The sequence below is a fragment of the Hipposideros armiger genome, unplaced genomic scaffold, assembly GCF_001890085.2.
Source record: "Hipposideros armiger isolate ML-2016 unplaced genomic scaffold, ASM189008v1 scaffold_146, whole genome shotgun sequence".
In the NCBI taxonomy this organism is placed as follows: Eukaryota; Metazoa; Chordata; class Mammalia; order Chiroptera; family Hipposideridae; genus Hipposideros; species Hipposideros armiger.
The window spans coordinates 1,068,098-1,086,866 of record NW_017731496.1 but is presented as its reverse complement, the minus strand read 5'-3'; the positions used below and the strand labels follow the sequence as shown (position 1 = coordinate 1,086,866).

The window sequence follows — 18,769 nt, the reverse complement described above, 5'->3', positions numbered from 1 at the left end:
AGGAGTATGTTTATTTTTGTAAAAACAGCGAAACTTTCTCCCAAAGTGTTTGTACCATTTTGTGTTCCCATCAGCAATGAATGGGGGCTCCTACCTCCTCCAAATCCTCACCAACATTTGCTGTTATTAGTGGTCCAGATTTTGCCCCTTCTAATAGGTATATAGTGATACCTCATTGTTGTTTGAATTTCTACAACATCAAGATGTTCCCCATATGATGTGGAACATCTTTTCATGTGTTAAATTGCCATCTGTATATCTTCTTTGATGAAGTATCTGTTAAGGTCTTTGGCCCATTTTAAAATCAGATTATTTTATTATTTAAGAGTTCTTTGTATATTTTGGATTGCAGTCCTTTATCAAATTTGTATTTTTCCAAATATTTTCTCCCTTTCTCTGGCTTGTCTTCTCATTCTCTTTCATAGGGCAGAAGTTTTTAATTTTAAAGAAGTTCAGCTGATCATTTATTTCTTTCATGGATAATGCCTTTGGTGTTGTAACTAAAAAATTATTGCCTACCCAATGTCACCTAGGTTTTCTCCTATATTATCTTCTAGGAGTTTTATATTTTTGCATCTTACATTTAGGTCTGTTATCCATTTTGCATTAATTTTTGTGAAGGGTATAAGGTCTTTGTCTGGATTCAATTTTTTTGCATGTGGATGTCCAGTTGTTCTAAAACTATTTGTTGAGGAGATTCCATTGTAGCTATATAAAAATTTAAACTACAAAGTGCTGGAGAAAAAAAAGCAAAATAGAAGATTGAAGTCATCAACCAGTGGAAGCAAATAATCATGATCATTACAGAAAAATCACAAGAAGATGTATTTGCTTTTGATAAAACATAGATGCAATCATTGCACTAGTGGAGACTTCTGTATTAAACTATTTGTTTGGTATTGTTTGCATGAAACATCTTCATACTAAAATTGTTAAGTGTGCCAGGGCAACCTTTATTTTCTTGGAGCAAATGAAATGATTTTATTCATAAATTTAGAGGCACAATAGCATAGTGCTAAAATGAGTTCCTGATCTAGAATGCCTGTGTTCAAATCCTGATTCTGATAATGTACTCTTGGGTGAGTTACTTATACTCTATGTGCTTCAAATTCCCCATCTGTGCCTGGCATACATTTCACACCCAATAAATGTTGGCTAGATGCTAGTGAGAGTGGTGAAGACAAAAAACATATTCCATGCCCTCATGGAATTTCTATTCTAAGAAAGATATTTTTAAAAAAAACCTTAAAATACCTAAGGGGGCTAGATAGTCCAATCAGAAACATATGAGGCTACTTAAGTAGTTCTCAAAGTGTATTCTGCAGACTCCTTTAAGGGTGTCTATGAGATCAAAGCTAGTATCATAATAAACTAAGACATCATTTGCCTTTTTCACTCTATTGATATTTACACTGTTGATGCAAAAGCAATGGTGGGTAAAACTGCTGCTGTCTCAGCATAAATCAAGGCAGTGACAAGCAAACTTGTAGTAGTCATTGTATTCTTCACTGTTATATAGCCACTGTAAACAAAACCAGCTTCCCTTAAAAATGCCCATAATAAAGCCATAGCATTATTAATTTTATTTAATCTGGACCCATGAGTATATCTTTCAAATACACTGTGTGACAAAATGAGAACTCATAAAGCACTTCTGATACCTATCAAAATATGTAGTTGTCTCAAATAAGAAACCACTTGTGCAATTGAGTTGTTAGCTTTTTTTCATGCAACACCATTTTTACTTGAAAGTATGACTTGCAAACTGTAGTTATTCAAACTTAAGTATTTGGCCAACATTTCCTCAGAAATGAATGAGTTTGTCACTTCAAATAAAACAACTCACAGTACTTCTTGCTAATGAAAACTACAGCTTTCAAGAGAAAATTAGAATCTTGAAATACTTGTATCAATGACCATAAGCTTGATAGCTTCCCAATACTTAAAGATTTTTGGATAAGATAGGTAGTGATATTAACATGATCACCTTTTCCTATTGGTTAATAAAACATGTCAATGTTTGGAATTTCTGCATAACTCAGAGAACCAGTATTTCCCAAATGACCAACACATGTTACAGAATCATGCATGGATTAAAAAAAAAAATCCATTCAAAGTACAAGACAGACCAGTGAATTTTAATCAAGTTCAAAAAAAATTTTGCTGATGGTTTCAAATTCCACATGGAAACCAAACTTTAAGAAATTACCACTTATGAAGGTTTGGTACAAATCAGAGAAGAACATTCACAAGTGTCTTTAAAAATTATTAAAATACTTCTCTCTTTTCCAACTACATAACTGTGTGAGGCCTGCTTTCTTTGTATACTTCACCTAAACAACATATCACAACATATTAACGGCAGGTGCAGATGAAACTCTAGCTATCTGTTATTGTCACTTAAGAGACTTGCAAAAATGTAAAACAATGCAATTCCTCTCACTAATGTTTTAGTTTTGGAATCTATGTAATTTTTCACAAATATGTTACTTATATTGATGTGGATTAGGCTTATCCTTTTAAATGAATTTTTTAATTTCCCCTTTTTATGAGCTATTAGTAATTATCATAAATATAGCCTACACAAAACAAAAACTCTTTGTAGTCCTTCATAATTTTTAAGGGTATCAAGAGGTTCTGAGATCAGAAAATGTTCAAATTGCTGTTCTAGAGAAGACTTCAGCAAATTTTTTCAGTAAAGGGCTAGAAGGTAAATATTTTAGGCCCCCGTGGTCTGTGTAGCAACTACTCCACTCAGCAGTGGTAACCAGAAAGCAGCCACAGGCAATATATGAACCAATGGAAGTTGGACTTAGACCTCTGGGAATGTTGTTGCTGTGTTAGAATATTAGACCAGTGTTGCTAGGTCATCCAATCTGCGGAGTTGAAAACTCTCAATTGTATATTTTGTCTCAAACTAAAAACAAACACTGGACCAGAACATTCATTTTCAATCTGCTGTCTACAAAATAAGAAAAAACTGACAGCTGGAGGCCCATCAGACTATCCATCAATAATACAAATCTAATTTTTCCTGGTATGTTTGCTATGAGGTCTTAAATTATACCTACAGATCTGTAACGTCACAGAACTTTAATATTCAGAAATGTAGTCAACCCTTATTGAAGGAGTAAAAAGTAATTAACATAGCAAAAAACCAATTTAAAGTCACTGACTTGAGAAACTATGAAGCATAGAACTGGATGCAGTTTACTTGGGTGAGATGCTAAATAAGAACTAAATAAAGGCTGCACTTTGCTCCATTGGACGCAGCAAATGATTCCGTAAACAGAGAATTCTTCACAGTAACCGGCCAAAGTCAAACGGTAGCGACACAGATAGAAAAGCGTCATGAATTTTAATTTACACTGAAGCCCAAAAGTAACGTAGTGAAATTTTGGTTCATGCGTAAACTGTCTCTGACAACAAGCTGCCAACTCCTAGCCACTCTGGGAAGGTAAGTTATTTGGAGGACCAAAGAAATTGACGCGCATGTTTTTAAACAGTTGTATTTGCGGGATTGGGATCAGCGAAGCTCGAGGTAGCAAGACCCAGCGCGCGCTACACCGAGCGGAACCGCAGCCAATGCGCGGCCTGCACTGACCGTCTCCCGGTCCCAGCCCCTTCCCCCATTCTCACCTCCTCCCCACTCCTCCCGACCCTGTCCCGTCTCCATCCCCGGGTCCTCCCCTTCCCCTTCCTTTCCCCTTCCCGCTCCCTTCTTTCCTTCCTTCCTTCCCTAGACAACCTCCTCCGATTTCCACCTCCCTACCCCAAACACCCAGCCACCCCCAAGAAGGGGCCTTCCCGCTCACTCGTCCCACCCTTAAAGTCCAGCCCCGTCAGCGACTTCCTCCTCCCAACTCAAAAACGGAGTCTTCAAATTCCCCAGCAAACGAGCCGGAAGTGCGTCATGCACAAGCGCCGAGGCGCTCGTTTGGCGCGCGCGCCGTAAGGCGCGATTCTCAGCGAGGGTGTTGGGTTTTCTCTCATTTCTCCTTGGTTTTTTACTTTTTCCGGACGCTGGCATCTCGGATTTTTGAGATGCCGTCTTCTTTGTTGGGCTTGGCGATGCCAGCCTCCACGTCGGCCGCAGCCCTGCAGGAAACGCTGGAAAATGCGGGGAGGCTCATCGACCGTCAGTTGCAAGAAGACCGCATGTACCCGGACCTTTCCGAGCTGCTCATGGTGCCTGCCCCAAGTGAGTGAGTGGTGCCTATTTGGTGATTATACTTTCCTAATCAAAAGGACTCTCGCCTGACTCCCTCACTTGGTACTTAGTCCCAGGGTGGACCAGGCGAAGACATCTTGACATTTAGGGCCCCGTTTGCTACATTTCGAAGAGCGATAAAGAGCCCATTTTCATTTTTTCCCGTCCTCACTTTCTTCATTGCAGATTCTTGAGAGGGTAGGAGTGAAGAGGAAGCCCCCATTTGAAACAAAGAGGAAAAGACCCCAGCTTTAATGAGCTTACTGCCTCCAAGTGTTTATCGCTAAGGCCAGATGAGGATCGCCTGATCCAAGCCTCATCTTTGTTAGTTACTCGTGTTAATATTAGAGTAATACGGAAGAGCAAGCGAAATTTACCATGTTATCTCTCAAAGATATGTTTTATTATGTGTAAAGTTACATGACGTTATATCTAATATGAAATGATGGAAGGTGTTAAAACTGCCAGTGGAATAAAGAAAGAGAACAGGGAAATCAGCAATGATGATGGACATGGAGGGTAAGGCAGAAAGAGATGGCTGGAAAAGTGTTTTATTTAACGGTTTTTCATCATGGCTGGGTTCCTCAGGGCATGTGGAATTACATAAATTGCTAGAAAAAAAAACTGACTCCTTTGTCGGACGGATTCAAGAATAGCAGAGAAGTATAAGTAAGACAGAGAAGATTTTTGGTAAGCAAGAACTGACATAAAATAACCAGGATAATCCTTCCAATGTAAACATAAAAGACATCTCTGACGACTTATAAAAGGTGTTAATTGAGCAGACGTGTAATCAGAGAAAAAAAAAATCAAAACAAAGCCAAAGATAGTATTTGTTCCTGACAGCTACTTACTAGTGGGCTGTCTTAGGAGAACTGAATGGCCTATTAGCTGCCCTCTTGAACAGCATTACTCACGTTGACCTCCTTAGGTTTGAAAGCAGGCTATAAATACAGTCTATACATTCTGGCCTTTCATCATATCTGACCCTAATCCTCCCTGTCCACCTTTACACACACCCACCTTTTCAACTCATCTCTTCCTCAGCTTCCATCCTATTCTTAGCCCTCTTGTTACAGTCACACTGAATTTAACCTGTTTTCTGTAAAAAGTCCCCTCTTCAGGATTTTATTTTACATGCACTCTTCATTTCTGGAATGTTCTTTCTTCTTTGCCTGACAAACAATTCTTCCAGACTCCCCTTAAGTATCACTTTCTTTGTGAAAGCTTTTGTAACCATTCACATCCTCACCAGAATTATGAATTCCATTCTTTGTGCCCCCACTGCCGTTTAACAGGTGCAATGTTGTGTTAAAATTATGTTTTAAGATGAAATGGAATGTGTGGAATTTGCTTCAAAAAATCCATTAGGAAAGAAATAGATGGCGATATAAATGAAACATAATTGGGCATGTTATTGGTAATTGTTGATGCTGAGTAGTCAGTACATAGGAATTGATTGCCATTTTCTCTCTACTTGTACATATTTTTTTAAATTTCCATAATACATTTATTAATTGTATTACATGTAAGTTTTCCCCAATACCTTTGTACTTTAGAGAGCCTGAAAATGTGCCGGGGATAAATAAGTCATGAGTCAAATCTAAAGAAGACTTTGTTCAGGACTAGGGCAGATAGGCTGAACAGACCAGCCTGCTCCTACCCGCCCTTAGTGTCTGGGTCTAAAAGCAAGAGAAAGGTTGCCAGATGAGAACACTTTGTAGAGCAGTCTGTGATTTTTCTTCTTAAACTATTGCTTCTATGGTATTATTTGTATTTATTTTAATGGCCCTAGAGTGGACAATCTAATGGGAAAAGGCATGGATTGTTTTAATCTATAAATGTTTAAGTGGGAAAGGAAACATTTTCCCCAATCAATATTTGGTTTGTCCACAGTTGTTTGATCTGAGACTCACCAAATGGTTACACTATATAGATCCCATTTCAGATTAGTTAAAATAGTAGAAAAACACTAACTAATTGAGCTAAAAATTTCCTTTTTCATGGAGTAAGTCTTTGGGAAAGATAACCTGTTTAGTGCTGAACCCACTAATTGCCCCCACCTTAATGTCAGGTCAGAACTATTCTCTCATTACCTTCAGAACCACCAGATGCACAATTTTTTTGTTGCTTGCTTGTAGTACTTCTGTACGCCCAGTTGCTGCCTAACACATTATTAATTTTAAATAAATGCTTCATTTTATTCTTTGTAGATAATCCCACTGTGTCTGGCATGTCAGATATGGATTATCCTCTACAAGGACCTGGGTTGCTGTCAGTACCCAACCTTCCAGAGATCAGTTCCATCCGAAGAGTTCCTCTCCCACCTGAACTTGTTGAACAGTTTGGACGTATCCTATTACTTTGTATTTAACTCTTTAAAAAAATTTTAAATTGGTATTCTCATTATCATAATTCCTGTTTTATATTTAATGAGTGTTGTATTAAAGTTCATTTAAGGGTTTTATTTAAGATATATTTAAGTACATGGGTAGTTTGCCTAGAAAATTTCATATAAAACTGAAAATTTAGTCACATTTTAATTGTTTTGGGACATTCAGTGAATGGTTTTACAAGGAACTCTGCATTTTTAAATCCTGTTATTGCAAAGTATTACTTTCCAGTTAAGCACTCTATGAAAAAGTTTTTGCTACCATACTTTTTTATAGCTCAAAGCCCATAATTTTCATTTTTATTTTTTCCCATATTTTAACATTTTGAAACTGGGATGTGGCTCTAAATATGACTAAAAACAAATAAAAACTTCCAGGTGTTCCTTTTTTTCTCCCCCCAAAAAAGTTTTTGCTGTGGTTTTTGCATTTACTGATGTCTTAGAATTGAAATTTATATGTGACCTTATTTCTGAGGATCATAATCTGTTTTATAAGATATAAGAAACTAAAATACAGGGCCAGTCGAGTGGCTTAGTTGGTTAGGAGCTCGCTGAAGAGTTTGAGCTCTGAGCAACAGCAGTTCGATTCCCGGCCCGAGCTGAGCAGCTGCTGAGCTGCCAACAGGTGGCAGGATGGCTCAGCTTTAAAAAAAAAAAAAAACTAAAACACAATGCGTCTTCATTGATTGAGTAACTAGAGGAGTTTTCTTACCCCTAAAAAGAAAGGTTGTATCTGATTTTCTTAAAGTGTAGAATACCCTCTAAAAACACTACATTTGTAATTATTTTCTGGATATATTTTATATCCATTTATAGCTCATAATAAAGACATCAAGATGCTACATTAAAATTTAATCAGACTTAAAAGTATATTACTCTATAGTACAAAGGTTTCATATTTCAATACAGTAAGATTTAGAAAAAGGAAATGGAAAATTAGGGAAAATGTTTATAAAATAAATAGAAAAAGTAGTAAAATCTAATAGATTTTTTTCCCTAAAATTTTCATTGTTTCTCTGAGACTTTTTAAAATAGTGTTATTAAATATATAATCTACCTTATCTCATACTCTATCTACCCTTGCTGATTTGTTTATTTATTTATTTTTAAGATTTTATTGGGGAATTAGGGGGAGTGAAACAGCCCTGGGGAATCGGGGAAGGGAAACAGACAAGTTGCTGTCCCCCTGCTCCTGAGTCCAGTTGTGGAGGACGTTGCCCCACCGGCCCATGTTGGTATTATCGCACTCTTCCCAAGTGAGTCGATCGGTCGCCGGCCACTCACGGCAGCTCACGCCTGCTGCCGGCCGCTCATGGTAGCCCATGGCAGCTGCCCTGCAGCCTATGCCGTCACTGGCGACCCACGGCAGCCCAGCTCCAGGTCAAGCTGTTGTTCACCATCTCAGCTGTAGAGGGCGCAGCACCACTGACCCATGTGGGATCCGAACTGGGGCCCTGCTGCTCAGAACCGGCATCCCAAGCCAACTCCCAACCACCGGACCACTCGGCCAGCCCCGCTTACTGAGTTTTTTAATTGTCTTCTTTAATCCTCTGATAGTTCTATACTCTACTCTGCAAGAGACGTTTTCTTTAGGAAATTATTTTGTTTTCACAATTGTTTCATTGTCTTATAATTATATAACATAAATCTTTGCCTATTTTTCAATAGCACTGTTTACAAGAGACTTGCAAATTGTTACCTACCTGTGACTTTAGCATACCATACGTGTTTTTTCACTCTTGCTCATATATAATTAGAAAAACTGGTTCAGTAAAACAGTTTTTTAATGTCAAAGTTCGGTGGTGTTATAATATATTTTAAATTAGCAGTGGTAAACATTACATTTGCACAGAATACATTTCAAGTGGTCAGACAGCTGACCACTTGATATATAATTATTTAGAATTATATTATATCTATATTATATATAATATAATTATATTATATCTAAATATAATTATTTAGAAATTATAAATTATCAGTATTTCTGTCATACACTATGGCTTTCATTAAACTCATTGGAAATCAAGATATTTTATTTGTTCTTTTAAAGCATGGACACAGGTCATGACTTTTTAATTATAAAATTTAAATCAGTCTTTTGAAACAAGTTTAAGAAAGATGTGATTGAAATCTTTTACCTTACATCCACATACCTCAGATATGCAATGTAACTGCATGATGGGCGTGTTCCCTCCTATCAACAGAGCTTGGCTCACAATTGACAGTGACATATTTATGTGGAACTATGAAGATGGGTATGTATTTAAGGCTGGCTTGCTTTATAGCATGATTAGAATTTAGATTATCTTTATTGAAGCTAGTGTTCTGCTCATTTGAAGCTGCCTGATTTATCTTTCACTCATTAATATCTGGTTCAGTGCTTCTCAGTGTGCATACCAATCACCTGGGGATAGGGTTAAAATGTGGAATATGTACAGTAGCTCTGAGTAAGTTTCAAGAGCCTGCATTTGTAACAAGCTCGGGGAGGGGAGGTGGGGGTTGATGCTGCCAGTCTAGGTACCAACCACTCTGGGTAGCAGAAGTCTAGTTCCCAAGCTCCATCCTGCAGTAAAGATAGTCTATAAGTAATTCTATGAAAGATGGTTTGACATTTTTACACCTGTTTTCCTTGCATTTCTGTGGAGAGGAAGACTTAATTTATTGAAGTGACTTAACTGTTTTGTTATTCTGTGGCCTTGACCTGCACGTAAATTAAATGTATGTAATAGACTGAGTGAAGGCCCAAGGTATTCTTGCTTAAAGTTTATTGATCTGGTGATCTCAGTCTGGGCTTGCTGGAGATAAATTTTGGCTTACTTCCAGTTCTTCATGGTATTGTCTTTAGGGAAGGTGTGGGACAGGAAGGCCCATATAGTTAAGATGTTACTCTTATCCCTGAATAATTAATGCACTTGCTAGAAATGAACACATACACTAACAATGTATCATTGAATCAAAATTGACAATAAGTGAGAACTTGTAGCTTACATAAATCCATTTTTGTTTGTCCATTTTTTTTAATTAGAACTTTTCAAAGCTATTTTTTATTGTTGAAATGTTATATAGTCAAAATAGCAATGTTGTATAGTTGTGGTTGTTCTTCATGTACCCTGAAATTCTCCAGTTTGTTTTATTACCATAACATTTGCTACTAAAGGATAAAACCTCTTCATTTAGGTATGGATTTCCTTGAGACAACCAAATGCAAAAAAATTATACAAGAGCTAAATGTCAAGAATAATTTCTCTAAAAGAAGTTTTCACTTTAATGAAAATTTTTATATTTCCATTAACATGTAACATACTTATTCATTTAACAAATACATTGAGTTTATTATATATCAGACACTGTTTTGTGCTAGGAACAGTATTGAAAGAGATAAATGAGGTCCCTGCCCTCATGGGACGTAAAATCCGACCTTACTGTGTGTTCAAACTGGAACTCATTTAAAGAAAAATTATTTGAGCAATGTGCTTTTGAAAAAAATCAAGGCATAAGTACTGGGTGTAAATCTTTAGTTCACAAGTTCAATTCTCCAAAAACCGCAGGCTTAGTTTCAGTTACTCCTTTAGCTTTCTATTATAAAGCCTAACTCTGGATGATACAAACATAATCTTGTTCAATTTGTTGTTCTCTGATCCTCAACTTTCCCAATATTGGATTGGTCTTGTTTCCGGAGGCTGAGCTAGTTATCGGAGGAGCCTGTGTGATGCCACAGCAGGAGGAAGTGGGGGCCTGATCCACATAAGTGTCAGTTAACGTGTTTTCTTTTCTGCTTGCATGGCTCTTTTCAGAACAACCAGAAGTCTTTTTCAGAGTCTGGATCATATATTTTTTTTCTTGGTATTTATTTTGCTTGGTGTTCTCTGAGCTGCTTGGATCTTTGATGTCGTTTGTTATCTTTGGAAATTTTTTCAACCGTTATTTTCAAATATTTGTTCTGCCCCATTCTCTCCCTCTCTCATCTTCTGAGATTTCACTTATCCTTTTGTTAGACTTTTTGATGTTATACAACAGATTTTGGATGCTCTGTTCTGTTTTTTGTTTCTCTAATTTTTTTTATTTTTTTTTTCAATTTGGACAACTTCTGTTGACATAACTTCAATTTCATGATTCTTTTATTAGCTATGCGAAGACTACTTAAAGACATTCTTTCTCTGTGCTGTGCTTTTCTAACATTTTTCACTTGCTTATTTCTTACAATTCTCATATTGCTCCTGAAATTCCTCATCATTTGTGCATATTTGTCCACATTTTCCATTAAAGCCTATACTGTATTTATCATATTTATTTTACATTTTCTGTCTGCGAGTTTGGACACCTGCCTCATAGTTGAGTCTGGTTCTGATGATTGCTTTATTTCTTGAGAGTGGTTTTTTTTTTCCTTGCTTTTTTGTGTCTCCTGCTTTTTTTTATTGAAAGCCAGACATCATGTGTAGGACAGTGGATACTGCAGTAAATAGCGTTTATCTTTAGAAATGGGTGTGTCTCAGAACTAGATGATTTCACTCATATGTGTGATATAAAACAAAAAGCAAAAAACTCATAGATACAGAAAACAAGGGTGGTTACCAGAGGGGAAGGGGATTAGGGGGAGGATGAAGAGAGTAAAAGGGGTCAAATATATGGTGATGGAAGGAAACTAGACTTTGAGTGGTGAGCACACAATGGACACATATTATAATGTTGTATACCTGAAATTTATATAATGTTATTAACCAATGTACACCAATAAATTTAATTTTTTTTCTTTTAATTAAAAGAAATGGGACATGTCTCTTGTTTTGCTAGAGCTTACCTGGTAGACCTTTATTGTGGGAGGATTTACTTTTTTCCAAGTCAGGCATGAAGCTTAGTTTGGTTTTGTTGTTCCCGTGGTTACCCTCAGTGGACCACACATTTCAAATTTCTTTAGAATTACCTTGCACTTCGGGTACAGGTTGGGTTGCTGGAGGTTTTTCTCTCAGTGTTCCTGTTTCACTCTCAGCCACAGGCTTTCCCTGAGCCTGTTCTTGTGAGAGGGTCCTCTCCACACTCTTGCGCCTGCCCCCTGTTGTTACTTGACACTTGCAACCCGGGGGTGGGGCTTTTGGAATAGGAAGCAGCATTCCCTCTTCTGGTTTATGCTTGGCAGCAAGGCAGCTGGGTGTGCCTGAGCCTTGGAACTGAAACACTTTGTTTTTCATTATATTCCATAGTCTTAAAGAGCATTGGAAGATAAAACTTTGTTTTCTTTATGTGTATAACATGTTTTTCTTCAACTATTGACAGAGGAGACCTTGCCTATTTTGATGGGCTTAGTGAGACCATTCTTGCTGTGGGACTTGTGAAACCAAAACCTGGTAAGAAATAATATAAGGATGAAATTACTTTTGTATATGCGTAGACTTCAAATGTTTTAGGGCAGAAAGATAACACATTTTAAGTAGTTGAATTTCCTATTGAATCTTCGTTCTGAATTACTTCTGATTAGAAACATATGAAGCGACTAGGAATCTTTAACAGTTTACTCACTTTATGGTTGTAAGTGAGTCTGCCTTTAAAATTGCTAAACTATAATTTTAGAATTTTATCTTGCTTTTTGTTACTCTTTTTGATTTACCCAAAGTTTTTTTGCATTATACATTTTTCATTAGTTACTGAATATAATTTAAAAAACATTTTGTCTTTGTGTTTTTTTAGTCTTGATAGCCCATGGAACTGAGAACAGAGTTCAGAATAAATCATAGAGAAGTCACAAGCATTGTTTAACTTACAGTTTCAACTTCATTATATGAGATCTTTTATCAGAGCTACTGACAAATAGAATTGACAGATTTAAGTTTAATACACACCTCTTGAATGCACCTTTCTACAAGAGGATATAGACAAAATTCATTTGATTACAAGGCCTAAATGAAATTTTTTAAGGTCACAGCAGTTTTAAGATTATAATAATTCACACAAGTACAAATATTCAGTTTTATACATTGTTCATGTCGTTACAATGGAAATGTATTTCCTAAGATATAGAATCAAAGCATTCTTTACCGTAGTGTATCTCCATCTTATTTCTTCATTTAAAACTTTATTCATGTAAAAGTCAAAACCTGTTCTTGCCCCTATTTATAATAAATATAAATTGTCCATCTAAAATTAATGGTAAAATTTCGTTCTACTCAAATGTAAACTTCAGTGCAAAATTAGTATTTGATATGGCAAAAAAAATGTTATCTTTGATAATTAAACAATTTTGACTTTGCTGTCAACAAGTACTGAAAATTCTGACTATCAAGCTTGTTACAGCTAATAGTGTCCACATTTTTGCCTTTTGCAAGGAAGCATTATTCATAAAGTCATGAATCTGCTTTATTGGTACTTCTATGTATGCAAGATTATGAATCCGTTTCAATTTTATAATTTTTTTAATAAAACATAAGAATTTTTCAGTGTTTACACAAGAATTAAACTTTTTCTCCCATGTTTTTATTGAGCATTGAAATTTTGAACCATTCCCAACATCTAAGCAACTATGGCAGTGCCTAAAAGGTGCTAAGTAGACATGCACTTTATAAGTAAGTGAGAGTTGACTGACGGTAGACATAACAGTCATTTGATCCTCCTAAAGGGGAATCGCTTCCATTTCTACCATCTATTACAAAATACTTTAATAAATTAGGAGAGATTTTAGAGAAGATGACATAATTTGATAAGGCACTGCTTTACTTATCTTCCTTTACTGTAAGCCATAACTAGCTCCACCATTCTAGAATTCCAACTTTATTAAGGTGTCTGTAATCAAAGATGACTTCTTTGGCTCAGCATTATGACCAAATACTTTGAGATACAGCTTTTATTGATGGAAATCTAAGTTTTCAAAAAGTTCAAGCTTTTTCAATCAACTTATAAACTATCAGGTATGTTTTGAGGTCGTTACAGTAGAAGGTCTGTGCCTTCAGCTTTACTGACTTGAACTTTGATACACAAAACTGGTTTTTGGCCCTTTGAGGTTCATTAGTGAAAAGAAAGTAAAACCAAGTGATGATATTTATTACAACAAATAAACTTTGTTGTATTTTATATGACATTTAACACCCTTAAGTAGGCCAACTGTATATACACATAAAGACATGTCTATAATTGTAACATAAGATGTATTTCCTTTTATTCCTATCAGTGAGACACTATTTTTGGAAATCATAATATGACAAATACATAGAGCTTCACATGCCACTCCACCAAGTTAAACAATAACTTAGCATTAATTAACAAAAAAATGTTTGTACTTGGTAATGTCCCCTCTGAAACTGTAAATTATCTGGTTTTGATACATAAACTCATTTGGGAAATTTATTTGACATATAAACTCATTTCTGTTTCCATGAATTTGACTACTCCAGGTACCTGATATAAGTGGAGTTACATACTATTTGTCTTTTTGTGTCTTTATGTTCACTTAGCACAATGTCCTCCAGGTTTATCCCTGTTGTAGTATGTATCAGAATTTCCTTCTTTTTTTTTTTTTTTTTTTTTTAGCTGAGCCATCCTGCCATCTGTTGGCAGCTCAGCGGCAGCTCAGGCCAGGATTTGAACCGGCAACCTTGCTCGCACTCTTGAGCGAGCTCTTAACCAAATGAGCCACTTGTCCGGGCCAATTTCCTGCTTTTTTTAAGACTAAATAATATTCAATTGTATGTATATACCACATTTTCTTTATCCATTCATCTGGTAATGGGCACTTGGTTTGCTTCCACCTTTTGGGTATTGTGAATTATGCTGAAGTCTGTATTTTAATAAACCCATATTTTGTAATGTGCAGTGATTTTATTTTTTTAATTTTTTTATTAAATTATTTTTTATTATGAAATACACATTTTTTAGAATTAGTTTCAGCTGTACAACACAGTGCAATAGTTATACTTTTTACCCCTCGAAGTGACAACCCCCCTCCCCCAATCTGCAGCCCCATTTCCCCCCAATATCATACATATCTATTACAAATCCCTTGACTCCACTCCCACACTATACTCCACGTCCCATGACTATATATATATCTATATCTATATCTATATCTATCTATCTATCTATATATTCACTTATAGTTGACATACAATATTATACAACTTCAGCTTCAGGTGTACAGTGCAGTGATCAAGCCTCTTCCCCATCCATGATGCAAGACGTGACCACCTGACACCCTACAAAATATCAGTGATTTTAAATGGCATTAAATACTGAAGTGTTTATTACCTAAGGTGTTGCTTTTCTGTATTTACTTTTTTAAATGATTATAGGTAGTAAGATTTTAACATCAAAATTATCTGAATTGAGTTCAGACTTTTCATATACTATTTAATCACTAGTTCATTGTAATGGTAAAACCTTATTGTTTTAATGCTTAAATAGTGGAAATTTTTTTTGGAAAACAATCCCTAACACATGTCTACTTTGTCTTAGGCATCTTTCAACCTCACGTACGACACCTCCTGGTTTTGGCAACCCCTGTGGATATAGTGATTCTTGGACTCAGCTATGCTAATTTGCAAACAGGTATAGCAACCCGTGTATTTTAAAATAAAAATATGTTGGTGAACTTAATATTATAATTAAAAGCCAATCTTTTTCACTAAGTTAACTCTCCAGGCTATTTGCTTATAGAAAAACAGTACTGCCTTATAGATATGGTATCTTTCAAGATAGTAGCTCCGCCAAAAAAGTATTTTGGATGTATTTACTATATTAATGCATACATTTTCAATGCACAATATAAAGAGAGGCTAGTAGAAGATGAATAATAATAATTGATGATAGCGAGTTTTTAAAAAATTCAGATTCTTTGTTTCTGATTTTTCCAAATGGCCATTTTAACATATGGAACACTAGACTATGATACATTAGTCTTTAAAGTAAGAAGCCCTCAATTAATTACAAGCACATTCAGTGGTTTCTTTTGCAATCTGCTTTGGGTGAAATAATGTTGAATTTCAGTGACTCAAATTAATTACTATTACTTCCATATCCTTAGGCTCTTTTCCAAAATTTAAAAATTTAGGTTAGTTTTTTTATGTTTTTCAATGTTACATATTATAGTTAATATTTCATATATATGTGTATATATGTTTACATATATACACATATATATACACTAGATTCAGTTTATCTTGAATTATAAAATTGTATCAGGCTTTTTATAGTGATTTAAAAAGGTATATTGTAGAAGCTTTTGAGTATATCAGTAATAATTCAGTAAAAATATCAATTCTAAAGATAATACAGTGATTGTTTCAAACTTTAAAAAAACTGATAAACTGATTTCCCGTATTCTTTCTTTAAAAAAATAGGTTCTGGAGTTCTTAACGACAGTATTTGTGGAGGAATGCAGTTGCTTCCAGATCCTCTGTATTCTCTTCCCACTGATAATACTTACCTTTTAGCAATAACTTCCACCGATAATGGCAGAATTTTCTTGGCTGGAAAGGATGGCTGTTTATATGAAGTAGCATACCAAGTAAGTCTGGCATTTATAAACATTTTTTTTCTCCCTCTTGAAACAGGGATGGATTTTGTTTTTGTAACTATATAAGCACATTAATATATTCTTCTAGAAAGTATTCAAACATACAGTTAAAGCCGTGGTCCTCCATGGCTATGTCATGCCTACAAAACCCAATCCTTTTTTCAGAGATAAAAGCCATTATCATTTCTGAGTCTTTTGAGAACATGATACATACATTGATGAGTATCTATAATTATATCTATAAATACCTATACATATGCATTTACATGTGTGTATACACATATAAACACATAGTGTACTTGTGTGTGTGTGTGTTTACTTGGATTATTGCTTATGTTTTGTTACATAATTGGCTTTTAACTATGCCTTGAAAGTCTTTTCTTGTCACTGTCTAGTAGATAGGCATATGTTATGTTTGGTGATTGCTACCTAGTTGTCCATAAAACAGATGGACATGGTTTGCTTAACAATTCCTTTCTTGATGGACTTACAGGTTTTCAGTTTTCACTTTCACAAATAAAGTTATAATAAGTGTTCTTTTGCAGGCTTCCTTGTGAATAGTCTAGATACGTGTTCTGTGTGTGTGTATCGAGACTTAGAATTCAAATAGTTGGGCTATAGTTATGTGTTTAAAATTATATTTCGTATTTTCATTATTGTCCTCTAAGAATTTTAGACTCTTTAGACAGTCATTTATGAATGTATTCCCCCTACCCACTCATTCTCACCAATACTGATACTAATTAAACTTAATAATTTTGGCCAATCTGGTGGAGGGAAATTGGTTTTCAATACTAGTTAGGCATCTTTTCACTTATTGGTCATTTGTGTTATCTCTACTCTGAAATGCCTTTTTGTGTTCTTTGCTCTGTTTGTCTTTACTATTGGGTTGTTGGAAAAGTCATGACGTAGTTTTTCTATGTTTTTCATTGCAAAAATGCATCATGACTTTTCCGACAACCCAATATATTGTTGCCGTTTTTGTAAGGTAAACCTTAGGAAACAAAGTAATATTCTTTTTTTTAGATTAAATTGATTGGGGTAACATTGGTTCATAACATTATATAAATTTCAGATGCAGAGTTTTCTAATGCAACATCTTTATACTGCATTGTGTACTCACCACCGAAAGTCTAGTCTCCTTCCCTTCACCATATATTTGACCCATAAAGTAGTATTTCTCAGTCACGGCTAATTAGTGGCAGAGCTAGAATAGAACCCAGGTCAGCTGTGGTTTTTCTATTACATCGTGCCTCTTTCTTGCCGAGTTTCTCTTGGTTTTGTTACCACATTACCATACTTTGTTACCATACATTACCACAAAGTGGTCTTGTATGGCAAAACTCAGTTATTGAGCAGTAAACTGTAGATCGTGATGGTGGCGGCTGCTACTGTTAAAATTTCCTTTTAGCAGAAGTAGGAAGAGATGGTACAAGTACCTCTATCCTATGGCAGTTACACACTGTGCTTATTATGTTCCTTATGCTTTCAGATAGGAGTTTTTAAGAAAATTAAAATATGAATTCACTAACAGCACTAATGAAGTTACTGGAATTGACAGCTGATTTTATTGAGAGCAGTGATTTGATTATAGCTAACTGTTTTCTATTAATTACAGGACTAAATTCATTACTTACTTTTGAATATCATGTCTCACTTTATTTACAATATTAGTATTTTATAAGATTTGAGGATTTTTGTAAACGTGTGTATACAATATAGTTGATATGATGGAGGTACCTACATTTACAAGTCTTCTTTTGATTTTTTCTTTTAAGGCAGAAGCAGGTTGGTTTAGCCAAAGATGTAGGAAAATAAACCACTCAAAGAGCTCACTTTCTTTTCTTGTTCCTTCATTGCTACAATTCACATTCTCGGAAGATGGTAAGTAGAAAACAGTAAATTTGGCAAATAAAACTTTTAATAGATCATTGACTTAACATTTTCCTCAGAAATTCTCATTCTTAACTGAAATAGTTTGTCTTATTAAAAACATTTGTTATACATTCATAAGGGCTCTTAAAGGAAGAAGGAATTATAAAACATAGAAACTGGGTTTTATTCCAAAGTTCCTATAAATGTTGCATCACCAAACGTGTGTAAAATATAGCTATACATACTTAAAGCCAAGTGTGCATGCGTGCGTGTGTGTTTGCGCACGTGCGTGTGAGAGAACATGCACACGAGCACACTAACACATATTTTGCCTGGTTAGAACAAAGTCCCAGCATCTGTTTTTAATAAAAATGAGAGATTTAGGTAGGTGAACTTAATTTAAAATGCTTCAGTGAAACAAGATAAATTAACTTAAAAATGTTAATATGACTGAAATTTTAAATTATTTCCCTTCACACAATGAATTATTAAACTGGAAGTTTCTTGGAGGAATGGACCAAATGTAATTATTTCATGTATTTCTAACATATAGCAAGCATTCTTGAAATGTTGAATGAAGAAATGATCCAGAATTTGTTTTTGGTTTGGCTTCAAATTTATTTAGAGGACAGAATAACTTAAGATGCTTTTAACCCAGTCACAGTATTTGATATCTATTTGGTTTTTTTTGTTGGGTTTTTTTTTTAATGTTTCTTGGCTTTGTCCTTATGCACATATCGTAGGACTTAACCTACAAAGCAGGAGGAAAGCCCCTGAATGCAACGTTCTAATT

The 18,769-nt window shown here is 35.2% G+C and overlaps 1 protein-coding gene across 2 annotated transcripts in view; it reads left to right on the top strand.

Annotated features, from left to right (window-relative positions):
• The first annotated feature begins 3,931 nt into the window (after window positions 1-3,931).
• The window catches only part of NUP155 (nucleoporin 155), a 44,403-nt gene continuing 29,565 nt past the window's right edge, over window positions 3,932-18,769 (top strand). Inside the window, exons 1-7 of one of the 2 annotated variants that reach the window (XM_019650771.1) lie at window positions 3,932-4,201; window positions 6,424-6,561; window positions 8,764-8,860; window positions 11,877-11,947; window positions 15,042-15,134; window positions 15,926-16,092; window positions 17,880-17,985. In XM_019650771.1, coding sequence (XP_019506316.1) covers window positions 4,045-4,201; window positions 6,424-6,561; window positions 8,764-8,860; window positions 11,877-11,947; window positions 15,042-15,134; window positions 15,926-16,092; window positions 17,880-17,985 — 829 coding nt within the window. In that variant the 5' untranslated portion in view covers window positions 3,932-4,044. Of the gene's footprint in view, window positions 4,206-6,423; window positions 6,562-8,763; window positions 8,861-11,876; window positions 11,948-15,041; window positions 15,135-15,925; window positions 16,093-17,879; window positions 17,986-18,769 lie in introns of both variants that reach the window. The other variant, XM_019650772.1, reaches the window with a different exon arrangement.